The sequence below is a fragment of the Sinocyclocheilus grahami genome, unplaced genomic scaffold, assembly GCF_001515645.1.
Source record: "Sinocyclocheilus grahami isolate Dianchi unplaced genomic scaffold, SAMN03320097.WGS_v1.1 scaffold44.1, whole genome shotgun sequence".
NCBI classification, from domain to species: Eukaryota; Metazoa; Chordata; class Actinopteri; order Cypriniformes; family Cyprinidae; genus Sinocyclocheilus; species Sinocyclocheilus grahami.
Genome location: NW_015505223.1, coordinates 1,124,898 through 1,148,013, shown reverse-complemented (window position 1 = coordinate 1,148,013; position 23,116 = coordinate 1,124,898). Strand labels below are relative to the sequence as shown.

General features: G+C 35.8%; 1 protein-coding gene across 1 annotated transcript; it reads left to right on the top strand.

Annotated features, from left to right (window-relative positions):
• Positions 1-16,103: 16,103 nt before the first annotated feature.
• On the top strand, positions 16,104-23,116 carry LOC107582463 (kelch domain-containing protein 8A-like). The gene is made up of 5 exons (XM_016268306.1): positions 16,104-16,498; positions 17,705-17,869; positions 18,806-19,024; positions 22,691-22,792; positions 22,880-23,116. Exons 1-5 carry the CDS (start codon positions 16,123-16,125, stop codon positions 23,080-23,082), a joined length of 1,065 nt encoding a protein of 354 aa, XP_016123792.1. The 5' UTR covers positions 16,104-16,122; the 3' UTR covers positions 23,083-23,116.

Here is a 23,116-nt window from a genome sequence, read left to right as displayed (position 1 = left end):
GATGTTACAATGAGATGGCCTTATGTAGGTTATCAGACGCACTGGAGCCCCCTTGAGCATGTCTGAAATTAATGTCAGAATGACGAATATGATGAAGGGATGCGATGAATATTTCATGCATGACCCATATGAGGGAAAGAGAGAGGGGGAGAGCAGCAGGGATGCTGAGAGACGCTGTGCGCGGTTCTGCGGAGCCTGAGCTGCTGATGCTGATGCTGCTGATGCTGATGCGGGGAGGCTGACTAACAGACAGAGAGAGGGAGGGTCTATTCCACGCGCGGATTATTATTGCTCTGCATCGCGCTTTATCCATAAGGGAAGCACCCGAGGAGAATCGGAAGAAACCGAAGCCCAGACCCGAAAAGTAAGTGATTCATTTCCAAACCGCTGTGCTTTGATGCTTTGATGCTTTGATGCGATGTATAGCGAGATGATCAGTGTCTTCACTGTTTACACATGCCAGCCTTGAAACATTTGTCTCACACTTTATATCGAGGTAATACTGTGTATTTACTGTACATGCATGACAATTCCAACTTCTTTCTATGATTATTCTGTGGGGCTGCTTGGTATCCTGCTTGTTTTCTGCCATTAATGCAGCTTAAACTGTTTTCAGACATTCAAACTTTACTTTGTGGACAATGTGTTATGGTTTTTAAACTTTAGGCTCTTTGGAGAAATGTAGGATAAAAGTTTAAAAATCTGACTTTGACTTTGACTTTGAATGTTCGCCGTTGTGAGGGCGTCATCGTTATATTTGCATACTAAATCGCAATTGGTCTTCTTTCGTGCATTTATTTGCATGAAGCATTATTTTTTTTTTTTTTATAAATCTAATGTGAAATGTTTCTTTCTGTGCCACAAATGACAACAAACATAATTGCAAAAATGTTTAGGCAGCCTACTTCTTTTGCATTTGCAACCATTAAAAAAGTACAGGTGCGTCTAATTTTGCATATGTATGCACTAATTTCTGTTTTGTAGTATGAATTGTGTAAGTAGTGCATTCACACTGGAAATTACAAAGAGACAAAGTAAAATTAAAAATTCTAGGATAATGCACTTAATTCAATTCATTTTATTTGTATAGCACTTTTCACGATACACATCATCAGGTTTTTGAGGAAAACATTCCAGGATTTTTCTTCATATAATGGACTTCAATGGTGGCCAACGGGCTGAAGGTCCAAATTGCAGATTCAATGCAGCTTCAAAGGGCTCTACACGATCCCAGCCGAGGAACAGGGGTCTTATCTAAAGAAACAATCAGTCATTTATTTTTTTATTTTTTTATTTAAAAACAATATTCTTTTTGACAACAAATGCAAATCTTGCACGCGATGCACGTCCAAATTCACGCATTACGTAAACACCTTGGAAAGGTGACGCGCGGTTAGCTCTTCGTCTGTGTACTCCAGTTCAAAAAGATGGGGTAGGGCAAAAAACATCTAATTTTCTCCTCCAATTTCAAAATCGTCTGACATTGTTGTTTTACCTTTTTTTTTTGTAAAGGCCGTTTGACTTTCTTTGCACGTTTGCTTTGTAAACGCTGGGTCGGTACTTCTGCCTACGTCACGCTTGACCTTTCCAATGTGACTATGTAATGCGTGACTACGTAAAGTCGAGCTAGTGCAAGACGAGCATTTGTGTTTAAAAAGTATATACATTTTTATTTTTATAAGAAAATGACCAATCGTTTCTCTAGATAGGACCCTTATTCCTCGGCTGGGATAGTGTAGAGCCATTTTAAGCTGCATTGAAACTGCAATTTGGACCTTCAGCCCGTTGGCCACCATTGAAGTCCATTATATGAAGAAAAATCCTGGATTGTTTTCTCAAAAACCTAATTTCTTTGCGACTGAAGACAGAGAGAAATAAACATCTTGGATGAGATTGGGGTGAGTAAATTATCAGGAAATGTTTATTCTGGAAGTGAACTAGCCTAGTCCTTTAAGAGTAAAAAAAGTACTTGTTTACATGTAGATTACATTACATTTTAAAATACTCTTAGTCAGACTACAGTTACTTTTTATTGCACTGTTTTTTTTTATTTAGTGCATTTCATGCATTTAGCTGCCGCAGCTTTAATTGCATACTGGAGAGGAAGAGGCTATCAGACTCTGATACTAAATGACAAAATAATCTTATGAAGTTCATGCACTTCACAGCTGAGTACATAGTGCATAAGTACATAGAGTATAGTGTATAGTGCATAATTTGGGACACAAGTTACAGTATGTTCTAGTCTGAATGCAATCCAGGCATACTCAGTTCAGTTGTGTCGCTTCACTCCTCTCTCATGGCTTCATGGGATAGTAAGTTTCAATTGGATGTGTACTTCAGAATCTCGCCAGAAGCAGTAGGTCATCCTTCTTCTGTTTTACTATATAGTAGGGAAGTATGCATATTTTGATGACTTTCCAAACAGATAGGCTCACCCCAAACTCATACCACTTGTTGTGCTAATGATGTTGTATCTATTAAATAAACATGTTTCGATTCCATTTGGTGCCATCAGTGTCTCAGACATTACGTTTTAATATTTATTTTACATCTGAAAGTTGCATAACATTGATTTTCGTGCACTGCCAACAGAGAGCTATGATGTGACATTAATATTTTTAACAGCATAGAACCAAAGTCTTATAACGTTAAAACTATGCTTTTTCTGGTATTTTATGAATTGCAGTAATATGTAATTAAGTGATTATGTGTATGCAACAGGATATTTAGTGCGAAATGGTCTTCATTTTCTATCTGGAATTGACTGGATTGTGAAAAGTGGCTGTTTTATATCAGAACAGAGTGGAGGTGGAGAGGGGCTAGAAAGTGAGAGGGCTTTGCGACTTAATTCAAAAATGAAGTTGTTTCAGATGCAGTGCAAGTTATTAACATTTAGGGGGAAAAACATTAAATACTGTAAACAATTTTCCAACTCCAAGTCCTAAATTTATGTTCTAAAATGTTTTTCCAAGCAGTACACCTCGGTTAAGAGAAGACATAAAAGTAGTGATTTTTTTTAAAACGTGAGTAGAATGTTATTTAAAAATTAGCATAATATTACTTAATTTGACTTAATGTGTCATTTTGCTAAATGCTTCTACATCTACAGAAATCTCAAATAAAGCAACAACATCTTTTTTAACTGTAATGCTGATAACATAATAAGGATGTTCTGTTGGAGCGTTCCCTGTTAGGTGGGTATTCTGACCACATTTGAAGCCTTTATTTTTGCATACTCCATTAAATTAATAAAAAAAATGTGCACAATTAGACCAAGAACGTGCATTCGGAAAGTAAATAGTGTTTGTGTTGATTTTATGTTGACCTTAAAGGGGTCATATGACGCGATTTCAAGTTTGTCTTTCTCTTTGGAGTGTTACAAGCTGATTGTGCATAGATAAGATCCCTGAAGTTGCAGAGACTAAAGTCTCAAAACCAAAGAGATATTCTTTATCAAAGTTAAGACTCTGCCACGCCCTTTCGGTCTCTGTCTTTACATTTATTTTGAAAGATGAAGCTTGCGATTATGGTAAAGGGCGTTACATTGGCCGGTGTTCGGCCAATCACAATGCACTGGGCCAGCTGGCCAATCAGAGCAGACTGCGCTTGTCGGAAGGAGGGACTTTGTAGAAAACGAAGCGTTTGAGAGAGGCGGGGCATAGAGGACCTACAATAATGTACAGTATTTGAAAAATAATGTGTTTTTTGAACATTAAAGCATGTCAACATCATCTGTTACACCAAATACACAAAATAATGATCTTTAAAAAAGCATCATATGACCCCTTTAAGGTAACTTTTGACAGCGTACCTGTGAATGTCAGTAACTGAATATGACGTTAGTAGGTCAAATGGAAAATATAGCAGTACTAGTATTTTTGCTTAAGATCACTCACCCTTTGGTAAAGATGTCACACCTTCATCCCAGACGACAAGACTTTTAAGTATGGATTGCATTCGCCTACCTTAAAGGTCACAGCCTTTTTTCGAGCAGTCAGTCAACCTTCTCATTTGAATGCAGTGGATAATGTGTATTAAAGGTTAGCGTACTTTGACTCGTAGCTCTCTCGCAGGGCATTTTCAAAAAGGGGAATATTTGCTCTACAAGCTTTCCCCCCAAGGCTCAGACTAGCCAATTTCTGAAGACTGTTTCAGCCTGCTTTAAACAGCGACTGCATAATGTCCACCCGCTCCAAATATTAACTGTCTGCAGCAGTGACAGCCTGCCAAGTTTTCAGAGTCGAGCTTCAGTGATTTCTTGCCGTACTGGTGTCTTTAAACACCGCGGGGGAATAGCTGGTCTGCTGATTAAGGATCCGTGGCCTTGGACTCATTCATATTGTAGGAAGGTATTTCCATAGCAATTAGCTATGAGACCTTTTGGCTCTCGCTTTAGAGAAATACATCCCCAGCTCCCAGTTGTAATCTTCCTGCTGAATCCTCATTCGGACCAGTCTCATCCACATTATTATCCCACTGCATTTATATTCAAATGGCACATCGAAGCCCTTCGTAATTGAATCTAATCCACTCGGTTTGATCAAAGGCCTTTTACAGGAGTCATAGTTTAATTTGTTGAATCAATAGAGCAGCTATGGTTTTGTCCATGGCTGACCTAGATTTCTCTGGGTTTTATTACACTGCCTGAGTTAGTCGGCTTTTTTGGGAAAGCGTGTTGCAGGGAGTTTCGAATATAAAATCGTCAAGGAAAGACAAACGCATTTTATGTAATCCTCCAGGGAATGGCAACAGTGGTATTGCATTATGTTCTGTATGGTGCACTGAATTCAGTGTTGCTATGGAAATGATCTGCTCTGCTACAGTTGACATTGGCCAGACAATGAGCACAAAGGATTAAGAAAGCAGCAGATGAATAAAGAAGAGGTCAGATATAGTATTCTCCCATTTAGCTCTGTTATATCATGATCCTTTGATACTAGGTGTGGGAGGTAGGAGCAAAATTATATTGCAGGATGAGCCATTTCATATCAGGATTGTATTTTTGCTGCAAATTTTTATGAAAAAGGTTTATATGTTTTTTTTTTCATTTGGAACTTGGTGGTGGATAGTGAAAAGATTCACATTATGAATATAATGAGAGTAATATAACATTTAAATATTTCTGAAAATTTTTAAATTGAGGTTTCTATAATATTGCTTTATAATAGTGACGTCATTCTGTCAAATTTATGATGTACTTTCTAAAATAAAGTCAGTGAAAATAGGGCCTAATACTGTGTTAATATGAAGGAATTTTCCATTTTGATATTTCACAGGTGATTTGAATGACATATTTTGAATTTCACATTGTATTGTGTTGTGTTGGGTTTAAAGGTAATGTCCTGGCAGAAAATTACCAGCACCTTTTCTGTTTTTCAGAGGTGCAAAGAAATATGACAAATTGGACAGGTTACACACTACACTGCACAACATACTACCACACTAATATAATAAAATGCATAGTTCCAATTAAGGATGAAACGTTTCCTGTTTTCATGTTAAGCCATGATAAAAAGTGCAGATGGTTAATATTATTATTTCATATTTTATTTATCATTAAAAGTATACTTGATTATCATAGTTTGAAAAACTTTGAAAAAGCATTAAGCACAGTTACTAAGGGGCCGTTTACACGACAACGTTTTCAGCCAAAAACAGGAAATTATTATGCGTTTTGCCTGTTCGTTTACACGACAACGTCGTTTTGGGGACTGAAAACGCATATTTTTGAAAACGGGTTTCAAAGTGCAAGTTTTTGAAAAGGCCACCATTATCGTTTCCGTGAAAACGGTGACGTCATGTATTTGGTATGTAGACATGCGCAGTACGTGTCGATTTTAAAGGCAAGCGTGAACAAACATAGACAACAATGGCGGAGTACATGGTACTGTTGTTGCTGTTTAAGAGTTTGCTAACGCTTCTTCAGCAAAGTGTGGATTTACTTCACCAATATTACAACCAACAGCGGAGATGCATCATATACAACATATAATCGTCACTGTCCTACAGGTACTGTTTACTAACAAGGTGACAGCGCCAACTACTGGCCTGGCATACGTAATACAGCGTTTTTGGCCGTTTTCGAGGATATGTGTAAACGCAAATCATTTAAAAAATGTTGTCGTGTATAAGTGAAACTTTTTAAAAACGCAAGGGAAAAACTTTTCCGTTTTTGACTACATCGTTGTCGTGTAAACGTAGCCTAAGTCTCAAGCAGGCACAACATGCAGCAACGGTTTGGTTTTGTGTGAAAACATGACAGAAGGCTGAAAGAATGTCTAAATGAATGAATTCTATAAATGAATGTATGAATGAATGCTCAAGTTTTGATGGGATTTACTTTTCATCTTCCCTCCATGTAATCCCTAATAAAGTGTTGTTTATCAGTGCAATAATGCTTTGGTTACAGAGGTAACCAGAAACAGCTCTATTTCTGCAATTCGACATAAAACTTGGTAAAATTATTTCATAGTGTTTAACGAGTACTATGAGATTTCCAGTAGGGATGCACCGATACCGATACTGGTATCGGTATCGGGCCCGATACTGGTCTCCTGTACTCGTATTCGTACTCGTTAAAATGAACCGATACCAAACGCCGATACCACACAGCATGTGATAAGCTCCATATTCAAACAAAGAAACACCAACAACAGAACAACAGAAAGGAGTTAAGGATGTCTACTACGAAGTATATGTATGCAATGAATATAATGTTAAACATTCAGTATTAACGCCTGTATAGCTGATGTGCGCGAGCTGATAAACAAAGCACGCAGAGTGGATAGAGCGCACGATTCTTTAAAAATCCTACAATGTGATTTTCTGGATTTTTTTTTCTCATTTTGTTTTTCATAGTTGAGGTATACCTATGATGAAAATTACAGGCCTCTCTCATCTTTTTAAGTGGGAGAACTTGCACAATTGGTGGCTGACTAAATACTTTTTTGCCCCACTGTAAGTAAAACAATGCACAAGTTACTTAACAGTAGTTGAGAGAGAGAGCGAGAGAGAGAGCGCGCACGCACTTCTGTTGTGTGATCTTTGATGTTCACTCACTGAGCACACGCATCATTTGGATTAAAACTAAATCGTAAAAATAAAACCATTTATAGGGGCATTCACTATAAACATAATTTATTTTCAACCTTAGGTATACACGACTTTCAGGCGAAAGTGATCTAGCAGCCTGTGTGAAATGCGCTAGGCTGTACTATTCTGCATCAGTACAAATACGTGCAAGTGTTGCACGTGTTTTGCTTCGTTGAGTGTTTCTGCATTATATGAGTGGTTTTGGAATATAAATCGCATCACGTTTCAGACGAAAAAACGCTTCTTCTATTTCTGAAAATATCACCGTTAGGAGATTTATAAAGAGTGGTTCCCTGCATTATTACAGCAAAGCGCGAAAATTGAAGTTGAGGTTTGCATGAAGCTGGATGACAGCATGCCCAGGAGACTACAGGCTGTCATTAAGGCTAAAGGTTGCCCGACAAAGTATTCATAGTTGTGTAAATACTGTCATACTAACAGCTGTCTGAATAATTTTTGGTTTATTGCAATCTATTACATACCTTTCTATCAAAATGATCTAACATTATCAAGATTAATTTGTTCTGACACAGTTTAACTCTGAGTTCTTGTCATATTTTATTACCATTTTCTAAACTATAGCGAATAAACTGTGATAATGTGAGAAATGTTGAAGGGGTCTGAATAAATTTTGGGTTGACTGTACCTATTTGATAAATGAAGTTAACCAACTAACAATATACATACCCTTTTGGTTTCTGTATAAAAATAATGTATAAACAATAAAAATATCGGTATCGGTACTCAGTATCGACAAGTACCAAAAATAAAAGTATCGGTATCGGGCGAGTACTGGAAAAAGTGGTATCGGTGCATCCCTAATTTCCAGAATGGTTTATCAATACCGTGAAATTTAATTAAATTTTAATATGGTAAAAATGGCGTTATGCCTATAAGTTACCAGCATTTACATAACCTTAGTCAATGTTGTTTGAGCGTTCCCTGTTAGATGGGAATTTTGACCACATTTGAAGCCACAGTATTTTTGTCATACTTCACTTAGCTTTAATAGCATTTCTTTCCACTGAAAGCTGTGCCGATATACTGTATGTAGGATGCTGCAATATATGCTCTCTTAAAAATAAAGGTTGGCATCAGTGGTTACCTGAAGAACCGTTAACATCCATGAAATCCTTCCATTGCACAAAAGGTTCTTTACAGTGGAAAAATTCCTCCGATTATTATGTACTTTACACTACGAAAGAAATGGTTCTTGTAAGAACTGTTAAGGTTCTTTAAGGAAGGTAAAAGGGGTCTTCTGTGGCATGGCATCACTTTGAAAACCCCTTCTTGGAATCTTTATTTTTAAGAGTAGCAATTTTTCTAACCGCTGACACATTTCAATCATGGCACGGTGTGGTATATTGTCAAAACGCTCTGCCTTATTTGATACTGAGAGCAAATGTAAATTTAAATGAAGGCAGTGCAGAGAATCCCCTGCAGAACTATAACAACGCTCGGTAGATGAACCCTCCCAGGATCATTTTGTTCTGATTAAGAACCGCACTTTTGTGGACTTTAGGGTTGGCGCTGTTTGAATTCAGGGAGGCTAATTAAATAGAAGTTGATAAACGCTTACCTGCTGGGGCCTTATGGATTCACCGGAGGAGAGAATGACAAGAGGACCTTAAATGGATAATTTGCGTAAAGTCTATTGAATCATACTCGCAACTAATAGCTCAGGTTTAGGATACAATGAGGCCCAGAATTAAGCCTAAGTTATGTATTGGGGATGGGAGACTAACTAATTAAAAGTTTGAATAGGATGTGCACTGATTGTAAATGACTTCAGTGGGTGCTCGTAGGCCTACTGTTGATCTCAAGCTGTTTGAGCAGTTAATTAACCAAAAGAAGAAGACATGGCGGAGCAAATCATTACAGATTGCAATTAATGCGATTTGCAAGGCATGCCATGAGTGTGCAATCCTGCTTCGTTAACAAGAAAACGTCAGCTCGGGTCAAAAGGGGTAAGATCGCTGTGATTTTTGTTTGTTTGTTAATGCATCATTAAAAGTGAAGAAGGCTTCGGCACAGAACCCCCGGTTCCCGCATCTTGAGATCGTCTCATTGTTTCTATGGCAACCCATCTCTGCATACTGAGTCGAGGGGGGGAAGGAAAAACGAGACTTGAGAAATGTGTCTTTCCTTGAGCTTTTGAGTTTCTGTCTTCTCTTGGATGAGACGTACGACAGCTTGGCCTGTAAATGATGGTGGAGATAGTCGAAACCCCAGGTGAAAGACTGCGATTGGAATACAAAGGCAGGGAAAGAAAGGCAGAGGGTTGGACGCGGAGGAAAAAAACCTTCTCATCTCAGCTCGCCTTTGACAGTCAATTTACATCTGAGAATATCTCCCCAAGTTACGGCTCGCCCAGCTCAGCTTCGTGGCTCTTTGTAATTGTTACATGAAACATTTATATAAATCTGAACTGATAATCTACACTACAAATGCTTTTCAAAGAACAATGTTTTTGTAGCTGACTGAGCATCAAACAGCTAATTGGAAATATCAATTTTTTTCACATTCGAAAGGGATTTTATCGTAGATTAGCATGGCCTGTCATTTTTCAGATCGTTCTTCAAGGGCTTTCAGGGGGATTGACTTTTTAAAAGCATAAAAAGGCTGGTTGGCCATGGGAGGAGTGTTGGTTAGACTAGTTAAAAAGCCTAGATTCTTACCTGTTAATGTGTTTTTTTCTTTTATTGTGATGAGTTTCATATGCCTGTCAACGTCATGTGTTTCTTAAAAGATTTTTTCCAGTTGTGAAGATCTGTGGGAAGGGCACTTAATAGATACAATTTTTTCCTATTTTAAATTTTTTTTTTACATATACTTTTATACATTTTAAAATAAATTTATACTTTTCATATTTAAAGATAAAAGGTGAAAATGTAAAAATATATTTTTTTAATATAGATGTATTTTGATGGATGTTTTTTGAGAATACTATTTAATACTTTTACTCAGCTAAGATGTATTAAATTGGTCATAAGTGACAATAAAGATATGTATAATGTTACATTTATTTCAAATAAATACATTTTTTTTAACAAACAATTCTTAAGAAATGTATCACAGTTTCAACAAAAAAATTAAGCGCACAATGATTTTTAAAAATTATAATAAATATTTCTTAAGCAGCAAATCAGCATATTAGAATGATCATGTGACACTGAAGACTGGAGTGACGATTCTGAAAATTCAAAAATGTCAAAATATATTTAAACAGTTATTTTAAATGTTATCAATATTTCACAATATTACTGCTTTTGCTGTATTTTCGATCAAATAAATGCAGCCTTGGTGACAAAAGAGACTGTGTTGGGTTTGTAGAGCTTGAGGGATTTGTCATATAATATGATGTTTCTCAATCTCAATCTTTTACAAATCGATTGCTACTCATCGTTGATGTTTGAGAAACGGGATTTTGGTCCTGTGAGCACCCTATGTTGAAAGAAAATGAGAAAGTCTGACAGAGTGATATTTTGAACCTGTGTGAGAGCATGAGAGAAAGACACACTGAAAGATCGGCTCATTGTAAACTGTGATTGGACTTGATGAAGTGTTCACCACTCTCAGGGGTCTCCGTGTAGTTAACACAATCACTAGAGGCCCAGAGCTCTCAACCTGTAATAACCCAGTTTAATCGTTATTAAAGTACTATCTGATGGCTTACAATGAGAGCAGAGCGGCCAAACACTTCTAGTTGGTGATCAACTTTTCAGAGAAGCCCGTCAGGGACTCGCCATCCACCTGAACGGCTGTAAATGGCTTTGAGATGGGAACATTTCTGAATTAAGGTCCTGTAAATTGAGACGTGTCCTGTGGGGTTTTTCACACTTTCTGATGACTAGCATTGTAGGCTAATTACAGTAGCAGCACTATATTAACTTTGCTACAGTTTCAGTAGTGTTGCAGCAGCTCAAGTGATTTCATAACAATGTAGTTTTAGCAGTTCAGTGTGTTCCGTTCCTGCTTTTTTTTGCTTTTTTTTTAACACCACATTGAATTGTAAAACGCAAGCAACCAGAAGTCATTTGTTTTTAATGAGACCTGATCCAGAGACCAGCAGCACAGATGAGATGAGCTCCAGTGGTTTCAGCCATGTGTGAACACCTTTCGTTTGTAGAGCTGGAAAATCTAAATTGAATCAGCTTGCTCGTCCAGTTTTTGCGAATGAATGGTTCACAAAAAATGTCAGGTTTCAAAACTTCAAAGACTCCAGTCCCTTGATTTTAGGTTTTGTTAAATACTGCATTTTTTATTATTATTTCATGTCATTATATGTATTACATTAGGTTGTACTGTAGTTTTATGTAGCGTAAAAAATTCAGGAATACACTCAAAAATACATTTGATCAAAAATACAGTAAAAACACTATATTGTAAAATATTATTACAATTTAAAAGAACTGTTTTCTATTTTACAATATTTAATTTTTGTATTCTTTATATATATTTATGATTGAAAATGGTTGCTAAGTATGCAAATCAATTAAAAATAGTTCAGATGAGCTCTTATTTACATGTCAGTTACTCAAATAGAGTTTCCCTACATGTGGAAAGGGGATGTTTTCAAATTTAGACATGTCCTTTCACATAATGAAGCACCTTTGCTGTGTGGATTTAAAAACAAGCAGGTTGTTCAATAATAATTGGATTTTGCTTTGAAGCTAATGTGCGGTTTGTTGACATAGCTCCAATACTTCTAATTTTCCCCCATTATATTCATTCTTTGGGAAAGTCTTGTGCTCAAGCAAGGGTTGTAAGTGAAGGTGACCTGTTGTACTGGAAGCATAGGAACGGTTCCTTGAGGAAAGGTAGAGACTGAGGGAGATATAGTAGAGATGAAGAGCATGGTTGTCTGGATACTGCTGGATGCTAAGCCGCAGTACAACGGCCCACTTCAAGCTCATTGTGTACACAGCTGAGGAGAGAAGAACAATTGTGTGAAATTGGTTGCGTCAATTGAATCAAGTGATGATGCTATTCTGGGCCATCTTCCATATATCTGCCTCCACTTGGATGAAAACAGAAAATAAAAAAAGTGTTTGCATAACTTAAGCCGTAGACTTCACAGCCATAAATAACACAAAATGTGTCTTTCTGCATGTTTGCTGGGAAACATATTGTAACTAATGTGAGCTTTGATATGCATTAGCTTTCTGTAATTAGTTCCCATATATTATTTGTCTTAATATGATTACAGAATAATTGTAGCGCTGTAATAATTACCGCTTTGTATATAAGAATGTGCTAAGGGGAAAACAAAAACGAGCTTTAATTACATTACGTGTTTGTTTTTAGCAGACACTTTAATCTGTTTCACTCTCAACTGATACTAAGTGTACAATTTATGTTAAAGTCAAAATTAAATAAAAATGTATTTACTTTCTTAAGTGCATTATTTATTTATTAAAGAAGCGTTGTCTTTGTAAACGTTTAGCAATTTGCGCTGCCCCTGAAACGATTTAGTTTACACACACACATATACAGTATAAATCATATATATATATATATATATGTATGTATACAGTATATAATTCATAAGTACATTCATATTTTCATTTTAATTTAAGTTTGTTTTTAGTAATTTTGTTATGTGATTTTGTCATTTTTATTTGTTCATATATATATATATATATATTTTTTTTTTTTTTTTTTTTTTTTTCTATTTAGCTTTTTCTTGTTTTAGTGATTTTAGTACTTCAAAGCAAACAAATTTGAGAGTTAGTTAACAATAACAACACTGTTTAGGTAATTGAATCTGTTGTGTTGCTAGTTATATAGTTTAATCTGTATTTCATACAGTAAATATTATATATTAATATTATACATTGAGCATATAACACTGAACTTGCACATTGTTTGAAGGAAAGCATTTGGCTATGGAAGCCCGTTTCCGCCACTGAATAAAAAATAATAAAGCTAACTGTGACTTTTTATCTCACAATTCTGACTTTTTTTTCTCAGAATTGCGTGATATAAACTCGCAATTGTGAGTTAAAAAGTAATAATTGCGAGACATAAAGTCGCAATTCTGAGAAATAAAGTGACTAAAAATAAAATGACTTTTTTTTCTCAGAATTGTGAGTTTATTTCTTGCAATTCTGACTTTATAACTCGCAACTGTGAGTTTATGTCACGCAATTTTGAGAAAAAAGTCATAATTGTGAGATTAAAAAGTCGCAATAACCTTTTTAAATTTTTTATTCAGTGGTGAAAATGGATGTCCATTTAGCTGTTATCTGATTCATCGAATACTTTTTGCCCGTTTGCCCTATAGCAATTTCTAAGACTGAGAGCCAAGAATACACAACAATCAAAATACCAAAAAGAAACAACTACTCAAATATTAGGCTAAATGCTTGTGGAATATACAGATGGAACAGACTGGAAAGGTGAGATGCACTTCAGTGATGCCTCGTATATATTCAGGGATGTAATGAGAGCATCATATTCCACTAGTCAGTCATGGGAATTGTAGGCAACAGTATGAGAATATATGGACATTGCAAATGTTGTAATCACTGTACATAATTGCTGTATGAATTGCACACAGTGGATAAAGCAGTGACTACTAAACATTAAAGCTATTATAGATGTGGGCTGAATGTAGAGTTGGCCGTGTAAACTAATTCCTCTGATGCTTTACAGGAGCTGACGTGAGGGACCACAGCGATCGCTCAGGGTGATGACGGTGCCCTCGGCACATGAGTTTCATTGGCAGAGCCTGGCGTGTCTTTCCAGTGCCCGCGTGTATCACTCATTGGCTGATGTCGGGGGGCATTTGTATATGGTGGGGGGTTGCGATGCCTCTGGTCGACCCACCAGCGCTCTTGATCTCTACTCCCCTGAGGTGGACCGCTGGCTCAGTCTTCCTCCGATGCCCACGCCGAGAGCCGGTGCAGCGGTGGCTGTCTTAGGCAAGCAGCTGCTGGTGGTCGGGGGAATGGGGAAGGACCAGCGCCCCCTGAAGGCCGTGGAGGTATACAGCACAGAAGAAGGCAAGTGGAGGAAGAGGTGCTCGCTCAGAGAGGCGTCCATGGGGCTTTCTGTCACTGTTAAAGGTAGAAAAACCTTGTTTTATAATCAATTTTATATTCGTTACAAATATAGTTTGATGTATTTGCAAGTCAAATATATTTCATTATTCAATGAAAAAAATACAAGGCCTTTGATTTTGTTCATGTAAATTGAAAAATAATAATAATTTAATATATGTATGTAATGTAAAATTGTGCATAATAAAATTAGGAATGTGGATTAAAGACTGAAATAAACAGTTTTTGACTTCTTTGAATAGTGAGAAGTGTCTATATTACAAGTTGAAGAGAAAGAACTGAAAACATAAAAAATTCTGATTAAATATTATGAAGATTAATCTTAATATTACAATAATACTTATGAAATGTTGTATATACACTACCAGTCAAACGTTTGGAATAAGTAAGATTTTTGTCCAAGTAAACGGATGAAAAATAATAATTGATGGTGGATTAAAGACTGAAATAAACAGTTTTTGACTTCTTTGAATAGTGAGAAGTGTCTATATTACAAGTTGAAGAGAAAGAACTGAAAACATAAAAAATTCTGATTAAATATTATGAAGATTAATCTTAATATTACAATAATACTTATGAAATGTTGTATATACACTACCAGTCAAAAGTTTGGAATAAGTAAGATTTTTGTCCAAGTAAACGGATGAGAAATAATAATTGATGAAAATACAGTAAAAACAGTAATATTGTGAAATATTATTACAATTTAAAAGAAATGTTTTCTATTTTAATATAATTTAAATTTGAATTTATTCCTGTGATGGCAAAAATTAACATAAGCGCATAAGAGACTTCTTTTAAAAAAAAATCTTACATCTATATGTGTGTGTGTGTGTATATAGATAGATAGATAGATAGATAGATAGATAGATAGATAGATAGATAGATAGATAGATAGATAGATAGATAGATAGATAGAATATATTTTTTTTTTTTTTTTCTATTTAGCTTTTTCTTGTTTTAGTGATTTTAGTACTTCAAAGCAAACAAATTTGAGAGTTAGTTAACAATAACAACACTGTTTAGGTAATTGAATCTGTTGTGTTGCTAGTTATATAGTTTAATCTGTATTTCATACAGTAAATATTATATATTAATATTATACATTGAGCATATAACACTGAACTTGCACATTGTTTGAAGGAAAGCATTTGGCTATGGAAGCCCGTTTCCGCCACTGAATAAAAAATAATAAAGCTAACTGTGACTTTTTATCTCACAATTCTGACTTTTTTTTCTCAGAATTGCGTGATATAAACTCGCAATTGTGAGTTAAAAAGTAATAATTGCGAGACATAAAGTCGCAATTCTGAGAAATAAAGTGACTAAAAATAAAATGACTTTTTTTTCTCAGAATTGTGAGTTTATTTCTTGCAATTCTGACTTTATAACTCGCAACTGTGAGTTTATGTCACGCAATTTTGAGAAAAAAGTCATAATTGTGAGATTAAAAAGTCGCAATAACCTTTTTACATTTTTTATTCAGTGGTGAAAATGGATGTCCACTTAGCTGTTATCTGATTCATCGAATACTTTTTGCCCGTTTGCCCTATAGCAATTTCTAAGACTGAGAGCCAAGAATACACAACAATCAAAATACCAAAAAGAAACAACTACTCAAATATTAGGCTAAATGCTTGTGGAATATACAGATGGAACAGACTGGAAAGGTGAGATGCACTTCAGTGATGCCTCGTATATATTCAGGGATGTAATGAGAGCATCATATTCCACTAGTCAGTCATGGGAATTGTAGGCAACAGTATGAGAATATATGGACATTGCAAATGTTGTAATCACTGTACATAATTGCTGTATGAATTGCACACAGTGGATAAAGCAGTGACTACTAAACATTAAAGCTATTATAGATGTGGGCTGAATGTAGAGTTGGCCGTGTAAACTAATTCCTCTGATGCTTTACAGGAGCTGACGTGAGGGACCACAGCGATCGCTCAGGGTGATGACGGTGCCCTCGGCACATGAGTTTCATTGGCAGAGCCTGGCGTGTCTTTCCAGTGCCCGCGTGTATCACTCATTGGCTGATGTCGGGGGGCATTTGTATATGGTGGGGGGTTGCGATGCCTCTGGTCGACCCACCAGCGCTCTTGATCTCTACTCCCCTGAGGTGGACCGCTGGCTCAGTCTTCCTCCGATGCCCACGCCGAGAGCCGGTGCAGCGGTGGCTGTCTTAGGCAAGCAGCTGCTGGTGGTCGGGGGAATGGGGAAGGACCAGCGCCCCCTGAAGGCCGTGGAGGTATACAGCACAGAAGAAGGCAAGTGGAGGAAGAGGTGCTCGCTCAGAGAGGCGTCCATGGGGCTTTCTGTCACTGTTAAAGGTAGAAAAACCTTGTTTTATAATCAATTTTATATTCGTTACAAATATAGTTTGATGTATTTGCAAGTCAAATATATTTCATTATTCAATGAAAAAAATACAAGGCCTTTGATTTTGTTCATGTAAATTGAAAAATAATAATAATTTAATATATGTATGTAATGTAAAATTGTGCATAATAAAATTAGGAATGTGGATTAAAGACTGAAATAAACAGTTTTTGACTTCTTTGAATAGTGAGAAGTGTCTATATTACAAGTTGAAGAGAAAGAACTGAAAACATAAAAAATTCTGATTAAATATTATGAAGATTAATCTTAATATTACAATAATACTTATGAAATGTTGTATATACACTACCAGTCAAAAGTTTGGAATAAGTAAGATTTTTGTCCAAGTAAACGGATGAGAAATAATAATTGATGAAAATACAGTAAAAACAGTAATATTGTGAAATATTATTACAATTTAAAAGAAATGTTTTCTATTTTAATATAATTTAAATTTGAATTTATTCCTGTGATGGCAAAAATTAACATAAGCGCATAAGAGACTTCTTTAAAAAAAAATCTTACATCCATCTATATGTGTGTGTGTGTGTATATAGATAGATAGATAGATAGATAGATAGATAGATAGATAGATAGATAGATAGATAGATAGATAGATAGATAGATAGATAGATAGATAGATAGATAGATAGGTGTATGTTGAAATTAAATATTTTGAAGATAAATATAAATATTAAAATAATACACTGTAAAAAATGATTTTTCAAAGTTATAAATAAAACAAAGTTTTTTGTATAATTCAGTATATTAATTGTTGTTTCTTTGTAGTTATTTGTAAAGTTTACTAGCAATTTATGAGTGAAAATTGTTTCAAATAAAATCCTACACTTTTTCAGTGTATAAAATATATATGTATTTTTGAATAATGTGTAAATGACTAATGACTACTAATGAATTATGCACAATAAAAAAAAACAATAATGTGTATTAAATCGTTTTATTTCATGTTGATTTTCAACAAAAAAAACACTTTAACAGTCATCTCTTTTCAGTGGCACTTCTGTCAGCACGTGAAATGTAAAGCATGTATTCATTGTTTACTGAGTATTTGACATTGTAGGGTGAGAGATTGTTTTGTTCAAGAGTTCTTTGTTCAAAATAAAGACCTTCATTTGACTCTCTTCACCTCTGTTCAGACGGCAGAGCTCTTGCTGTTGGGGGAATGGGAGCAGACCTCCTGCCTAGAAGTGTTCTCCAGCAGTACGACCTTCGCAAGGACGTGTGGGCGCTCCTTCCGCCCATGCCCACCCCGCGCTACGATACCAGCATCTGCCTACTGGGCTCCAAAATCTACGTGGCAGGTTTGCTGAGCAGAGAGAGTCCTTGTGTATCTGTAATCTCCTTGTGCATTAAATACTCTGTGTGTATGTGTGTAACTGACCTTGCTGTACTTTTAGGGACAAAATTGCTGAAAACAATGTCCCATGAAGTTAGCTAAATCTGAACAAATAAATAAATAACAGGGTTTCTGCAGGTCTTGAACAGGTTTTCAGAAGTCCGAATTGACCATTTTACAAATGAAGGCCTTAAAAAGGTCTTAAACCGGAGCAGAAAGTCTTAAATTCATAAAGTTGTAGCATTCGATGAAATCTTCCTCTGCATTTTTGTCTTGTTTTCCAGTACAATAATCGACATACTTGAGAAAATTAAGATATTAGGTCTTGTTTTCTGAGAAACTGAACAAAATTATGTGAGTTTATTCTTCAAACAAGAACAAATATCTGCCAATTGAGTACAAAAACTTGTTTTCCCTTTGGATTTGTTTAAGATCACTGGCAGATGTTTGTTCTTGCTTTAATAAGTTTCTCTGAAAACAAGACTTCTTATTTTATGCCATTTTTATTTCCATTTAAAATCTTTAGGCATTTGCACTGGGGAAAAAACACACAAATACTATGAAAAAGCATCATGCAGTGTGATCAGAAGGTGCAATAAAAGATACGTCCATATTCTAGTTAAGCATTGTTTTGTAGTATTTTTTGTAAAACTGTTTCTAATACGACTCATTGTTCGACATCTACATTTAGAGCACATATTGATGTATTGTGTTCCTTAAAATTTCTTTACTTGGTTTTAAAAAGGTCTTTAAACTGTTTTAAATGTACCTTTAAAAAATCTACAGGAACCCTGACATAAATAAAACTCCAAATGATATTCAAAGAGATGATTGTTTTATAGATATTTGGTGCTTCCAATGCAAAAATGACCAATCACCATCAATATCTCTGTTCCATCAGGTGGACGTCAGTGTAAGCGTTTGGTGAAGGCGTTTGAAGTCTTTGACATTGAAAGCCGCACCTGGTCTTCTCTACCCAGCCTGCTCTGCAAGAGATCTTATTCTGGGGTCTTATGGGACAACGCCGGGCGTCTCTGCTGGTTAGGAGGGCTCAGACAAGGCGGAATACACCAAAGTTCAAAGTTTACCAAGAATGTTAACATCTTCGACACCAACCAAGGTAAATTAGCTAGACGTACCAACAGTATGAAAGCACGTCTCTCATATTTACATCCAAATGGCAATGAATTCACATAGAACAGAACTGAAGCTATAAGATGCTTAAATTGCCTGTATTCAGTCAGATTTTATTTTAAGAAATATTTTTATTCAGCAGGGATGCATTAAATTGATCAAAAGCAATAAAGACATTTATAATGTGATAAAAGTTTTCTATTTCAAATAAATGATATTCTTTTGAGGTTTATATTCATCAAAGAATCCTGAAAACAAATGCAGCACATTTTTCATAACAAATATTAAGCAGCACAACTGTTTTCAGCATTGATAGTAATCAGAAATGTTTCTTGAGCAGCAAATCGGCATATTAGAATGATTTCTGAAGGATCATGTGACACTGAAGACTGGAGCAATGATGCTGAAAATTCAGCTTTGAATCACAGGTATAAATTGCATTTTAAAATATATTGCAATTAAAAAAAAATGTAATTTCACAATAGTGCTGTTTTTGACTGTATTATTGATTAAATAAATGTAGCATTGGTGAGCATAAGAGACTTCTTTCAAAAAAAAATTTTTTTTTTACTTATTAACCTCAAACTTCTGAATGGTATTGTGTGTTACTTCATAAAAGGCTAGACTGCAAAAGATTGTGTTGATAAGTAGTGTATTTTATCCACATTGCCTGTTGAAAAAGATGAAAAAACAGCTGAAAAGAGGCCAAAACCCCTTTAAAATCAACGTCCTAGACCAACTTAAACAGTCCCGGAAACTAATAGTACCATCTTAGGCTGGTTTAATATGTTTTTTCGATGCATTGCAAAAATAGGCTTAGTGCTGAAACTGTGAATACTGTAACTTGTGAATATAGGCACCAAATTAAATAAGCGCTGCTTGTGCATGTGGCATGAAACAAGCCTTAGTTTTAATCTGTGAAATCTCCAAGAAAAAAAAATGTTTTAGCTGTTGAATGCATTTCAGCAAAAAATGTTTCAACGCACAAATATATTAGTAATCTCGGTAACCATTCCCTTTTTTATTAGATTTTTTTTTCTCGGATTAACCCAAAAAAGGGGACGGAAAGATACAAGGTGTGACAAAACGTAAAACCTGCTGAAATGAGTTATTGATTTCTCTCCAGCTTCTCACGCTTTTTCTTCCTCTACATCTTTTCTAATCAGATTCAGCAGATGGGAAAATTGGACATTTTTTGGCCCCAAGGACGATAAAAAAAAGTTCCTATCGTAAGTGGGCAGCGAGGAGGTCATAGTGAACAACTGAACTGCGCACGCTGCCATATGAATCATTTCTCTCTTTTTTAATTATTCCATTATTGGCGCATGTGTCAGTCAACAGGTGCGTGAGCCGCCATTCACAGAGCAGCACGAGGGATTAAGCCTCGCTATCTAATTTCCTTCTGCCCGAATCTGCCACCGGCAATAATAGCCCTCGCGTGCAAAGTCTCCCAATCTAATATAACTAGGCGATAAGATCGTGGGATAGGAGGGGGGCGTTAAATGATGCTATTCAGAAACACATTGTCATCCCTTATCCATAGCTCATCCAGATAGATAGTTAAGCACATCTGCTCTTTTGTCTTAACGTGGGCCGCTGCGTAGAGGGTTATATCCCAAGAAAATCCCAGTTTGTAGGCAAGATGGATGTGTTCTTTATTAAAGATCCAACTTTACACTGTGTACTTGCTAATTGAGCTGCGTTAGACCCAGAACAGCATGTTTTCATAACTTTATGCCAAATGAACAAGCATCAGGACAGACCCCAGCACCAGTTTGAAGGGTATTATGATTTTGCATTTGAATAAAAAGCATGCTTGGCATCAGAAAAAGTTAAAGGGCATCACCGTTCAGCAGAAAAAGCTTCAGATTTTCGGCCAGCAACAGAGCGAGCATTGCACGCCATGGGCCGAAGTCAAGATCCTGTCCAAAGTTGACAGACCCTTCATTGCTCATTCAAGTCGGACACTTTGATCCTCATCTAAATTGCCAAATTTGCAGCAAAACATCAATAAATGATTTATTTAAAATCACCGGAGAAAACCAAATTCACAAAACAAAGTCTTGTTGTCCACTTACTACTGTACATAGGCTGCTACCTTTTAAAGCAGCTTCCTGACTGAATATTGCATAAGGTCTTTGAATACCATAAAGTCAACACTGCAACCACCGTTTGTCAACTTTACATTTACATTATGTAATGTTTTTAAAGCAATGTCAGCATGATGCTAAATGAATGATGTTAGAACTATTGTTTTAATTAGGATGAACTTTTTTAAATATATATTCCTGTATTAAAAACCACACACACACACACACACACACACATATATATATATATATTCTTGTGATGCAAAGCTGAATTTTCATAAGCCAATGATTTCTAAAGGATCATATGACACTGAAGACTGGAGTAATGACATCACAGAAATAAATTACATTTTAAAATAAATTAAAATACAAAAGCATTATTTTAAATTGTAGTAATATTTCACAGTTTTACAGTTTTTACTGTTTTTTATTAAATAAATGCAGCCTTAATGAGCAAAAGAGACTTCTTTAAAGAAACATTAAACATTATTTCTAATTGTAATAAAACATATATAATTGCAAAAAAAATTGTTTATGCATATATATATATATATATGTGTGTGTGTGTGTGTGTGTGTGTGTTTTATACTGGAAAGTATAATTGATTGATTAATAATAATAATAAAAAAATGTTATAATAAGCATTTCTTTCCACTCATCCACCATCTTGGATTTATTTTTTCACATCACTTGATGCAGTGCATATTAGGGTTGCCTGATCTGTGAAAAATGCCTGCAATGGAAAAAAAAACATGTTGTGTTAGTCTTCCATTTTGATATGGTTTTGATCTGGTATATATACATAAGTGCTGTGAGCGTCTGCATACGTGTCTTTGCAATCAAAAGCTCATCACATTTTTTAACAGTATTTCAACAAGCCTGACAGAAGGAGTTGCCATCTCTCAAACAACCATCATTGTTCTAATGGCGTTTGTGTGTTATTGGCTGTGATTGTGCTTTTTGGCCGATTAGGTTGACTGAGAAATGTAAATAATGTGCCACATTAATGTTCCACATCTGTGAAATACAGAAAGCTGTACAGCTCCAACTTCCTTTTCAAAGCAATTAAAGTGTTCTAGCTCAGTAATTTTTTTGAAGAAATGGCCCTTGCATTTATTACGGCAAGCCACTGGCTTAGTTATTAGACAGATATTAGATCCTGCAAATGGAAAACAGTCTGTCAGCTTTAATCGACAAGCTCGCAGGCTCTAATCTGCAGGAAAGTCATTTATTTCCATTTCCTCTTTAGTTGTTTTAGGAAAGGCTGTCGAACGAAACAGTTTCAAATCACATATAAGCCAGTTACATTTTCTTTCACTCATTGTATAAATCTGATTTATTGTGTCAGATTTGAAATCACACCGTGTTAATGGTGAATAGTGTGTAATTTATCCAAAGTTAAAATTCTCTCTTGCATCCCATTTTAATGTACAAACTATATGTAAGCCATTGTTAAAATGACACCTTTTAAATTGCTGCTAGTTGTGGAGAAATTACATACTTCACCTTTAATATTTAGCAATTTATTATTGTTATTTGTTTGTGTCCATTTTGATTCGTAGGAACTTGGTTGAAATCAGAGGACACTGTACCCTTGAAAACCAAGCGAGCAGACTTTGCCGCAGCCATAGTGCGAGGCAGAATGATCGTGGCGGGAGGTCTAGGTATGGAAGTTGCACCATAATAAATTTATCTACTGCACAGTTGCTGTCACGGTTGGTGTCATCCAAACATCTGCTCTCTTAATACAGGCCATCAGCCATCAGTGCTGGACACTGTTGAAGCCTTCCATCCCGAAAAAAGAAAATGGGAGAGGCTGTCGCCTATGGCGACGCCGCGTTGCTCTGCCTCCAGCATCGTGATCCGTGATCGCTTACTGGTAGTAGGAGGTGTCAATCAAGTCCCAAGCTCCGCCCACGAGATTCTATATGTAAAAGAGGAGGAGATTCTTTAACCATAGAACGTTAGGTTTACACATCAGAAAAAGT

Bases quoted from the DNA above. Each gene is read 5' to 3' on its own strand.
- LOC107582463 (XM_016268306.1), top strand. From the start codon at position 16,123: ATGACGGTGCCCTCGGCACATGAGTTTCATTGGCAGAGCCTGGCGTGT. The intron at 19,025-22,690 runs GTAAATTAGCTA...TTTGATTCGTAG, and splicing joins CATCTTCGACACCAACCAAG to GAACTTGGTTGAAATCAGAG. The intron at 22,793-22,879 runs GTATGGAAGTTG...CTCTTAATACAG, and splicing joins GATCGTGGCGGGAGGTCTAG to GCCATCAGCCATCAGTGCTG.